The sequence below is a fragment of the Octopus sinensis genome, linkage group LG6, assembly GCF_006345805.1.
Source record: "Octopus sinensis linkage group LG6, ASM634580v1, whole genome shotgun sequence".
Taxonomy (NCBI): Eukaryota; Metazoa; Mollusca; class Cephalopoda; order Octopoda; family Octopodidae; genus Octopus; species Octopus sinensis.
In genome coordinates this window covers 115,823,389-115,835,798 of record NC_043002.1, presented here as the reverse complement: position 1 = coordinate 115,835,798, position 12,410 = coordinate 115,823,389, and the positions used below count along the sequence as shown (strand labels likewise).

Here is a 12,410-nt window from a genome sequence, read left to right as displayed (position 1 = left end):
GGTACAACATTTCTCTTAGGGAACTAACACTCTGTCGAGTAAGTACACTGACATTACACATCCATCGGAGCATACTGGCTTCATTCCTCATGAGCTTACGCATGTCCTCAGCAGTCACGGCCCATGTTTCACTGCCATGTAGCATGGCAGTTCGAATACATGCATCATACAGTCTGCCCTTTACTCTGAACGAGAGGCCTTTAGTCACCAGCAGAGGTAAGAGCTCCCTAAACTTTGCCCAGGCTATTCTTATTCTAGCAGTTACACTCTCAGCGCACCCACCCCCACTACTGACTTGGTCACCTAGATAACGGAAGCTATCAACTACTTCTAATTTTTCCCCCTGGAAAGTGACGGAAGTTGTTTTCTGCAGATTTTCGGAGGTCAATGCTCCCGAGCATCTGCCACATATAAAGACTGTCTTCCCAGTTAGCCTACCTTTGACATTGCTGCACCTCTTATGTGTCCATAGCTTACACTGGGTACATCTTATAGAGTTTCTACCTACACCTTTTCTACAGATCGAGCAGGGCCATCTTCCTGAGGACATTTGTGGGTTGCCTACCTTTCTACTTATTAGTACTTTGGTTTTAGCTAGGTTGACTCTAAGGCCCCTCGATTCTAAACCCTCCTTCCACACCTGGAACTTCTCCTCCAGTTCTGATAGTGACTCAGCAATTAGAGCGAGGTCGTCAGCATAGAGGAGCTCCCAGGGGCATCCTGTCTTGAATTCCTCTGTTATTGCCTGGAGGACTATGATAAATAGGAGGAGGCTGAGTACTGAGCCCTGGTGGACCCCAACCTCTACTTTGAATTCTTCTGTGTACATGTTGCCAACCCTAACCTTGCTTACGGCATCTCTGTACATGGCTTGCACAGCCCTCACCAGCCATTCATCTATCCCTAGTTTCCTCATTGACCACCAGATGAGGGATCGGGGGACCCTATCAAAGGCTTTCTCCATGTCAACAAAAGCCAGGTACAGGGGCTTATCTTTGGCTAGGTATTTCTCCTGCAGCTGCCTTACCAGGAATATAGCATCAGTGGTGCTTTTCCCTGGCACAAACCCAAACTGCATCTCATCTAAACTAACTCTCTCTCTAATTAGTTGGGCTAATATATATATACTCAAGTTAACAAGCCATCCTCAAAATAACATGTTTTATATTGGCTTGATAACATTGTAGTATATATTCCTATAGCACATAGGTGTAAGTATACATACGTCATACATGTGGGAAGAATGCTAGCAAAACATGCAACATGAATAAGCTTGAACATCAAAAATGGAAAACGCAAAGTAGGGCAATGCGATAAAAATGCAATTATGTCAAAAGAACATGCATTTATAAAGCAATGAAAATTTACTACCTAAATGCTGCCAATAAATTTTATACCTACACACATACAAAACGATATTTTTAATGCAGTTAATATTCATTACTGAACACAATTATCATTTGTAAATACTGTGATCCTATTTACGTTTATGTGTAGTGAAAAAATTGAGCCTATTTCATTCACATTATTGAGACCATTTTGATGCAAACTGAACAATCAAAATCAAATTCGCTGATATGGCCAATGACAGCACCACCTGACTGGCACCCATGCCAGAGGATCGTTAAAAGCACCATCCAAGCGTGATCATTGCCAGGGCTTCTGACTGGCTCCCATGCTGGTGGCACATACAAAACACCATTCAAGCATGATTGTTATCAGTATCGCCTTACTGGCACTTGTGTCGGTGGCATGTGAAAAACAACATTCAAGTGAGGTCGTTGCCAGTGCCGCTGGACTGGCTCCTGTGCAGGTGGCACATAAAAAACGCCATTTGAGCGTGGCCGTCGCCAGTACTGCTTGACTGGCCCTCATGCCAGTGACACATAAAAGTTGTTGGTGCTAGGAAGGGCATCCAGCTGTAGAAACTCTGCCAGATCAGATTGGAGCCTGGTGCAGCCATCTGGCTCGCTAGTCCTCAGTCAAACAGTCCAACCCATGCCAGCATGGAAAGTAGACGTTAAACGATGATGATGATGCAGTCATATAATTAAATAGTTACATACAAAATGAAAGTGAAGCGAAGCAAGCTGATATGTAGATATATATAATAACAATGTAATCATAGAAACTACTTATGTTAAAGCTATGGGTATAAATGCACAAATGTACCCCACCAACTTTATTTACTTGTGAGTTCCAGAAAAATGGATATTTCTTTCACTGAAATAATATGCAAATACACTTCAGATGTAGATTCCAATTATATTAATATTGGTTGTGAGAAAAAATTTTCAAGGCTGTGGAGAGAGAAGCTTCAGAAAATTCACGAGTTGGTTTTAAATGAAAAATTCACAAATTCCTTTCAGAGTGTGTGTGTGAATTATGATTATATAGGAATTTGAAAAAGAAAATGGTGAGCATGCACACATACATACTGACACAAATCACAATTTTTTTTAGAAAATTTTGTAGATATATGTGATGTGTAATGATAGTGTGCTAAACCCCCAATTTTTTTTTTTCTTTTGTCTTATTAAGTTTTGATATAATCATAATCTACACTCTTTGAAAGGTATTTGTAGAAAATTTCATGAGAAAAATACCCAATTTTCTGTAAGTTATAAGGAAACAAATTCATATATTATCAGAATCATGAACACTTTGCTCTGACCAATTACTGTATATCATTACATGTGCATTACTGGAAGTCCACAATGAACATGAATTTTAAAAAAATTATAATGAAGATGCTTGTGTTCAAGCAATGCTTATACTTATACCAAGTTTATTCCCTTATAAATTCCAGAAAAATAGACATGTTTTAATGAAATTTTCTATAAATGTGGGTTCCAATTATATCTAAATTTCTTGTGAAAAAAATCTTTTTAGGGGAGTTTCAGAACATTCACAAGTCAGCTGTTTCCTCATAACTTTCAGAAAAACGAGTATTTTTAAGTGAAAATTTTGACGAATACCTTTTAGAGTGTGTAGATCACGATTATATCAGAATTTAATATTAAAATAAAAACTGGTGGGATAGCACACATACAGGCTAACATACAAATTTTTTTGAAAAATTTCACAAATTCTGATATAATCCAGATGTACACCGCCTGAAGTGTATTTGTAGACAATTTCATAAAAATATATCCATTTTTCTGAAAGTTATGAGGAAAGAAAATCGTTGGGGCACATATGTGTAGGTATGCTGCAGCTAACATGCATTACCAGAACTCCATGGTAAACATGTATTTTTAAAAATAATAATCATATATATATATATATGGGTGAAGGCTATAAATAAAAAATGTACTGGGGTTGAATCGCTTGACTAAAATTCTTCAAGGTGGTGCACCAGCAAAGCCATAGTCTAAGGACTGAAACAAGTAAAAGGTAAAAGATTTATATATTGTAGTGATCTAAAAATCCATAAATCAGAAAAAGCAGGCACTTGAACTTATGTCAAGAGTGGAGAGATCAATATTAATAAAATACAGTATTACAGAGCCAATTCAACCAATTTTCCCACTTGGTTCTGTACAGAAAGTAGAACCCAATCACAGAGCTCATCAGAGAGTGCCATTACTTGGGATCTCCCTTGACTATACACACACCTGTTCACACAGGTGGGTGTGTGTGTATATATATCTTTTGTTTCAGTCATTAAACTATGGCCATGCTGGGGCATTGCCTTGAAGGATTTTTAGTCAAACAAATTGACCCCAGTACCTTTCTTTCTTTTCTTAAATCTGATACTTATTCTATCAGTCTCTTTTGTCAAACCGCTACATAACGGGTATGTAAACATACCAACACCAGTAGTGGGGAGGGGAACCGACACAAAGACGCACATATATATACACACACACATCGTCTATATATCAGGTCATACCATAAGTTCTGTCCAAATTTTGAATAAAGAAAACAAGTGATCAAATGTTATATTTAATTGAAATCTAATCATAATGTTCTTTCCCTGATTATCTATGACTTTCTTCCATCTATTTTCAGAGAGTGCCATTACTGGGATCTCCCTTGACTATACACACACCTGTTCACACAGGTGGGGTGTGGTATATATATATCTTTGTTTCAGTCATTAAACTATGGCCATGCTGGGGCATTGCCTGAAGGATTTTTAGTCAAACAAATTGACCCAGTACCTTTCTTTCTTTCTTAAATCTGATACTTATTCTATCAGTCTCTTTTGTCAAACCGCTACATAAGGGTATGTAAACATACCAACACCAGTAGTGGGAGGGGAACCGACACAAAGACGCACATATATATACACACACACATCGTCTATATATCAGGTCATACCATAAGTTCTGTCCACATTTTGAATAAAGAAAACAAGTGATCAAATGTTATATTTAATTGAAATCTAATCATTAATGTTCTTTCCCTGATTATCTATGACTTTCTTCCATCTATTTACAAGCTTTTTAATACCATCAATTGGTTTGAAAGCGAAGAACTCTGAAATGTCAGTTTCAACCTCCTCCTGGCTTGCAAAAGTTATGCCTCCCAAATCATTCTGTAAACTACAACACAAATGGTAGTCTGAAGGAACAAGGTCAGGAGAATAAGGTGGATGAGGAATTTTTCCCCAACCAAAGCTCTTTGATCTTCTGAAAAGGATTTGCGGTTGCTTTCGGACAATTCATGAAGCACCCATTTTCCAAGTTTAGGAGCCTTTCCAAGTTGTTGAAGATGACAATGAACAGTTGTATGGTTTGAACTAAGCTTTATTGCCAATTCTTCAACTGATAATGCAAAATTTTCAAGTAATGCCTCAAGGAGCTTATCATGAAACTCAACTGGGCGTCCTGTTCAATCTGCATCTTCAAGGTTGAAATCTCCGCTTCTGAATTTTGCAAACCATCTTCTACAAGTTCTTTCATTCAAGGATTCTTTCCCATAAATTAAGTGTATGTTTCGAGTTGCTTTGGCTGCAGAGTTTCCTTTTTTTGTACTCGTAAAGCATTATGTGCCTTAAATGCTCTTTGACTACATCCATGTTAGAAAGGGTTTTAATCAAAGAAATTTTAATTCAATTATTCTGTAAAATAATATTTAATTAGTTTAAATGTACACAAATGCATAAAAATAATTTTTAATTCTATTAGACAGTCTAAAATACTATTAAATTTCATTCAGTTTTAAAAAAGGTAAAATCGGACAGAACTTATGGGATGACCTGATATATATTTACACTCACATAGCTTTGATTGCTCAAAGGTGCCATGCAGTGGGAATGAACCCTGAACCATGTAGTTGGGAATAGCCATGCCTGCACCTATATATATATTTATCTTTTACTTGTTTCTGTCATTAGACTGCAGCCATGAAGTATTCTAGTCGAGCAAATCGACCCCAGTATTTTTTTTAAAACTTGGTAATTATTCTATCAGCCTCTTTTGCCGAAGCACTAAGTTACGGGAATATAACATACCATCATCGGTTACGAAGCAGTGGTAGGGATACAGACACTTATATTAAAAGTAATTAAGTTTATGTCCGGTCACGAACTTAATTACGTTTACTACATTACTGCCCTATGCCCTAGAGAGTGCTTTTTTAACCGGATATACGATACATTGACAATATATATATATATATAGACATACACACGACAGGGTTCTTTCAGTTTTCGTCCACCGAACTCATTCACAAGGCCTGAGTCTATCGTAGAAGACATTTGCCCAAGGTGCCATGCAGTGGAGCTGAACCCACGCCTATATGAGAGAGATGTGATGCCGATTACGAGTATCAACAATAGGGTAGAAGAAAATATCTGAGCAATAATTTCACATATGTAATCTAGCGAATTGAATTTTCAAAAATTTGGGTGAGCTGATATTAATGGAGTTACCTACCTTGCTTAATGGTTCTAGGTTTTTAAGACCCTCGACGAGGATTTTTGTCTATTAATTGCAAAGATTATCTCAGTTAAAAAGCTTTTCAGCTCACTATATTATACATGTCGACTACAAATCAATGAGGTTGATTACAAAGCGGTACCAACCGCATAAAAATCTATATTTACGTTAGTGTTAGCATATTTAAATTTTGATCTTTTCGGCAAATACGGGAAACAACTCCAAGCATGATTCAGTTTTAGACCTCATCCCTAAATTGTTATTCATTGTACTATTTTGTCTTTTCCTCACCGCATAAATATTTCCAATTCTTCACTGCTCACTATATTATACATATGCAAACACTAAAATGTTTGGCTATACTTTGATCTTTCAGTACACTTATCTATAAATATTGTGATTGTTAAACTCTCTTTAAGTATAATGATAGTCTAAAACTACTTTCTTACTTCGGCACGAGATACAACATGCTGGGACAAAAGTGAATCGGTCGCAGTTTGGAATAAAAACTTGGATCGTAGGTTGACAGTTCAATAACATCGACAGGGCAACATATTTTTATAGAACTAAACGACTATTTGAAATAGATTAGTAGTGTCAATAAATCTACCTATTAATTTCTATTATAGACACAAGGTTACACATTTTGGGGGAGGGTACATGCAGTACTTGTGTGGCACCACTCTATTCTATCGAACCCAAAAGGATAAAAGGCAATATCGAACCCTGTGAGATCTGAACTCAAAACCTAAAGAAATGTTGGTATCGAGAACAAATCTATGAACATCTCAGCTGTTGCCTAATTCGAAATGGGACACAAGACGGCAACAGATTTCCTTAACATACGTGTATTGTTAGATGGGTTGTCAAGATATAAAGACATTAAATAAAATAGAAATTTTCAGGACTTCAGACGAACAAACATTTTATTAGGAGACTTGACTAAAAACAATAGCGTTGTATATTAACTGCTATCATCAATCTCGAATATAAATAAAACCACCAGAAATAAAGGGAATCGACTTTCTTCGGGTTAATATCCATGTTGTCTATAGTAAAGAGTCTAAAGTAATTATAGACTCCAATAACCGATGAGATGAGGAGATTAGCAGATTTCTTTTTCACTTTCATAGCCATCACCAAGTAAATTAAAATGAGAGTCAAAAATACGAAATAAAAGTAAATTAATTAATTTTAGAGACTAATTCTTCTACCTCGGGAGATTCACAAAAAAAATAAAACCCCAGACATTTAGGTGTGGAACTTGTTACTTCAATTAGATTCAAGGTGTTTTCTTACTTCATTTCTACTGAACTACAAAGAAAAAAATGTGTTTTTCAACTTAAATACATTGAATTGCAAACTTACCCATTTTAAAAAATAAATACTAAGGTGTTGTTGTTGTTGTAGTGAATGGCAAAGTGTGTCTGGCAATGCTGGAGTCACCCTTGCCACATCATAGTTCTGGCAGAACTGAAAGTGTCACTGCGCATGAATCTTATCTGCTGGCAGTGGCTGACGATTGGCAAAGTGGGCAGATGGAAGCCACGAATTGACATAATCGAATCCAGTTTTATCCGGACAGTGTTAGAAATTTCAGGATAAATAGCAAATGCGAGGGATTTTCTCATTGATCTCAAGTAGATGAAACTCTGTTGGAACATTCCATGTCCTATATATTTATATTGTTTAATTTTCAAAACGTGATCCAAATCCCATCACTTTTGTTCCTTCATTCGTCGCCCTTATAACAATATGAGGGGGAAATTGTTATTAACCCTCTCTTTTACTGTGTTTTAAGCAATAAAAAAAATCATTATTAAATTCCTACAAAGCGGTGAGCCGGCAAAAATTATTAAAACTTCGGTAAAAATGCTTCGCAGTATTTGTTCCGACTTTTTACGGGTTCAAATCCCGTCGAGGTCAACTTTGTCTTTTATCCCTTTGTAATCAATAAAATAAAATGCTCATCAAGTGATATATTCTATTACTCCTCTCCCCTTAAAATTGCAAGCCTAAATTAGAAACAATCATGGATCTTTTCGGTTTGAACGGCAGATTTTAACATAATTTCTAGGTAATTAAAAAATCTTAAACTTCGTATACTGGTAGAATGTGTTTATAAAACATCTTTTTCTCTTGGCTTTATCGAGAAAATTCTATGGTTTGTAAGATATTTGGGATCTTTTCGGTTTGAACGGCAGTTTTTTCTAGCGGTGTCATGTGAAATTGTCACCCATAATTATGACCCTAGTATCGATCTATTGCATTTCAATCTGTTTTAGGGTTAGGGGAAAGGGTATCTTTTTTCTTTACAAATGTAAATAAACCCAATCTGTTTCTTAAACGAGGGACATATTCATACGGCACAGAATGCTTTTTAACTCAATAGACGTCACTGATTGGTTGGAATTGCAGAAATTGAAGAAAAGAAACAACAAATATCGGATCTTTTCCTTTTGAACGGCACATGTCAACACAATTTCTAGTTAACTAAACACTTTAAAACTTCGTATACTGGTAGAATGTGTCAAAATAAAACATTTTTTTCTCTTGGCTTTCTTGAGAAAATTGTAATTCGTTTGTTTAACGTAGTTTAATTTTTCGAATTTTAACCAATGAATCGCCTCTTGTGAGCTAAAATCATTTACTGCGTCTAAAACTGAGACAATATCCTGTCACTAACCCTAACCCTCACCCAAACCCTAACCCTCACCCTAACCCTAACTATAAATTTTAGCCTTTCGTTTTTTTCTTCTTCTTAATTCATCATCATCATCATCATCATTGTTTAACGTCTGTTTTCCGCGCTAGCACGGGTTGGACGGTTCGACCGGGGTCTGAGAAGCCAGGGGCTGCACCAGACTCCAGTCTGATCTGGCAGAGTTTCTACAGCTGGATGCCCTTCCTAACGCCAACCACTCCGCGAATGTAGTGGGTGCTCTTTACGTGCCACCTGCACAGGTGCCAGGGGGGTCCAGCATCGGCCACGATCAGTTGGTGCTTTTAACGTGCCACCGGCACGGAAGCCAGCCAAGGCGGCGCTGGCATCAGCCACGTTCGGATGGTGCTTTTTATGTGCCACTGGCACTGGAGCCAGTCGAGGCAGCGCTGGCATCAGCCACGTTCGGATGGTGCTTTTTATGTGCCACTGGCACTGGAGCCAGTCGAGGCAGCGCTGGCATCAGCCACGTTCGGATGGTGCTTTTTATGTGCCACCGGCACAGGTATCACAACTACTATTTCCATTGATATTTATTTCGATGTTCATGTACTTGACTCAACAGGTCTCCTCAAGCACAGCGGGATGTTCTGGAATCCAAGGTACTTTGAATGGGCAGGGGCTATGCGGAACTGGTGCAGGAAGCAGCCTGGGTCTTTGCAGTCACAGCATATCTCCAGAGATCTTGGTCCTTCGCCATTGTCTCAGTGAGGTCCAACGCTCTGAGGTCATGCTTGACTACCTCATCCCATGTCTTCCTGGGTCTACCTCTCCCCCTGATACCTTCAACTGTTTGGGAGTGGCACTTCTTCACACATCTCTCCTCATCCATCCGCAGTACATGACGATACCACCGCAAGCGTCGCTCTTGCACACCACATCTGATGCTTCTTATGTCCAGCATTTCTCTCAGGGTGCTTACACTCTGTCATGTATGCACACTGACATTACACATCCATCAGAGCATACTGGCTTCATTTCTCCCCCTGGAGTGTGATGGAATCTGTTTTCTGAGTATCTGTGGTGTCTATTGTCCCTGTGCATCTGCCGCACATGAAAGCTATCTTATCAGTTAATTTCCCTTTGATGTTGCTGCACCTCTTATGCATCCATAGCTTACATTGGGTGCATCTTATGGAGTTTCTACCTACACCTTTCCTACAGATCGAGCAGGGCCACCTGCCCGAGGGTGTGTGTGCTGAGTTCGCCTTTCTGCTTACTATAACTTTGGTCTTTGCTACATTTACTCTAAGGCCCTTTGATTCTAACCCTTGTTTCCACACCCGAAATTTCTTTTCTAGTTCCAGTAGTGATTCTGCTATGAGAGCCAGGTCATCAGCATAGAGGAGCTCCCAGGGGCATCCGGTTTTGAATTCCTCTGTTATTGCCTGGCGGACTATGATGAATAAAAGGGGACTGAGGGCTGAGCCTTGGTGTACACCTACTTCTACACGGAATTCTTCACTATATTCGTTGCCAATCCTAACCTTGCTGACAGCCTCTCTGTATAGAGCCTGTACAGCCCTTATTAGCCATTCGTCAATCTCCAGTTTCCGCATCGACCACCAGATAAGGGATCGGGGGACCCTGTCAAAGGCTTTCTCCAAGTCCACAAAAGCTATGTAGAGGGATTTATCTTTAGCTAGGTACTTCTCCTGCAGTTGTCGGATCAGGAATATAGCATCAGTGGTGCTTCTACCCGGCACAAAACCGAACTGCATCTCATCTAAGCAAATTCTCTTCCTGATGAGATGGGTTATGACCCTCTCTGTGACCTTCATCATCTGATCAAACAGTTTAATACCCCTGTAGTTATTTCTGTCTAGAGCATCACCCTTACCCTTGTAGCAGTTGACTATGGTGCTGCTATGCCAGTCATTGGGTATGACTCCATTATGAACTACCTGGTTTACAATGCGGGTGACTAGGCCATAGCCCACTGTTTTAAGCATCTCAGCAGTGATTCCTGATGGGCCAGGGGCTTTACCTGGTTTCATATCCTTAATTGCCTTAACTACAAGGGAGCTGTCTATTCGGATAGCTGGTCCCTCTACTGGGTAAATTAATTTAATTGTTACGCGTGTGTCTAAAATTATTCGTTTTGTTTTTGTTTTGAGTTTTTGCTTTCGTTTTAGCCTTTCATTATGTATACGTATGGAAAGTGTGTATATAAAATTATAGAATTATTTTGTTTGTTAATTGTTTAAATTATTTTCCATTGCTTTTGTTTTAGCCTTTCGTCTTTTTTTCTTAATTGTTATCCTTAAATTAATTTAACAATTAAGAAAAAAAAACGAAAGGCTAAAATTTAGGGTTAGGGTGAGGGTGAGGGTTAGGGTTAGTGACAGGATGTTGTCTCAATTTTAGATGCAGCAAATGATTTTAGCTCAATTAGAGGCAATTGATTGGTTAAAATTCGAAAAATTAAACTACATTAAACAAACGAAATACAATTTTCTCAAGAAAGCCAAGAGAAAAAAATGTTTTATTTTGACACATTCTACCAGTATACGAAGTTTTAAAGTGTTTAGTTAACTAGAAATTGTGTTGACATGTGCCGTTCAAAAGGAAAAGATCCTTTGAATGTCCTCTTTCTTTCTTCTAGATGTAGAGAAAATTAGAGTCATCCAAAAAGCTGTCCAAAATGGGCGGCTCCTATGGTGTGTGTAGTAGAAATATATAGTCAGTACAAGGTGTTGATGTGGCTGCATATATGTTATTTACAAGAGTTCATAAAGAAATGAAGAATAAATTCAAGACTTATATATTTACTACATAAAAATATATTTTATTTACTGGTCAATGATGATACAAAGAATCAGTATGCAGAATCTAGTTCAATGAAGTAATCTATGCAAGAAAATTCAGACTGAAAATGTAGCAATAACAAGTAAGTGGTGATTTTCAGTCATGTGGCGTAGAGAAATATATGGACATAGCAATGACATGAATGGCTCTAAGTCTAATTGACTAAGAAGCAAAGAGCAGGGTTAGCAAGCTGTTTTTATTAATGGAATGCTAGATATTCTAGAAACTTCCAAGAGAAATGCTAAGCTTCTTGAATAATTAAGAATCACATCTCATGATACAGATGCTTTGAGAAACTTAGAGAAGGGAGGTTACTCTCTAATCTTTCTTTCAAGGGAGATCATTCAACTATTTAGCTATATAGACCACTACATGTGTATTAAAAAAAGAATAACAAAATCAGGGTGTGTGTCGATTTTCCCACTGGCTTGAATGAATGTCTGAAAACATGTCACTTTCCACCACCTACTCCAGAGGATATTTTCGTGAAGTTGAATAGGGGCAAAATATTTTTGAAACTCGATCTCTCCAATGTGTACCTACAAATTAGAGTACACAAGGAATGCTCAAAATACCTAACGGTGAATACACATAAGGAACTATATAAATATAACAGATTACCATTTGGTTTAAATGTTGCACCTGCAATTTTTCAACAGGTTTTGAATGCAGTGTTAGCAGTCTGTGAATTCGCAATATCATACCTGGGTGATATATTAACTAAAAGTGAATCTTATGATCAGCATGTCAAGCATGTAAAATGTGTTTTTGAAAAAATAAGAGATTACAGTTTCACACTGAGTGAGGGAAAATGTGAATTTTCTTACCTAAAATTAAGTATTTAGGACAAATTATTTACAGGAATGGACGATGACTGGACCAGTTGAGGGCAGACACAATTAAAAATATGCCTCCTCTGACTAATATAACGACCTTACACGCTTATTTAGGTCTAGCAAATTATTATCAACATATATACCATATATGCATAA

The 12,410-nt window shown here is 37.8% G+C and overlaps 1 protein-coding gene across 1 annotated transcript in view; it reads right to left on the bottom strand.

Annotated features, from left to right (window-relative positions):
• The window catches only part of LOC115212934 (ADP-ribosylation factor-like protein 1), a 39,198-nt gene extending 31,782 nt beyond the window's left edge, over window positions 1–7,416 (bottom strand). The window contains exon 1 of the mRNA XM_029781773.2: window positions 7,257–7,416. Coding sequence (XP_029637633.1) covers window positions 7,257–7,260 — 4 coding nt within the window. The 5' untranslated portion in view covers window positions 7,261–7,416. The remainder of the gene's footprint in view (window positions 1–7,256) is intronic.
• Window positions 7,417–12,410: the final 4,994 nt, after the last annotated feature.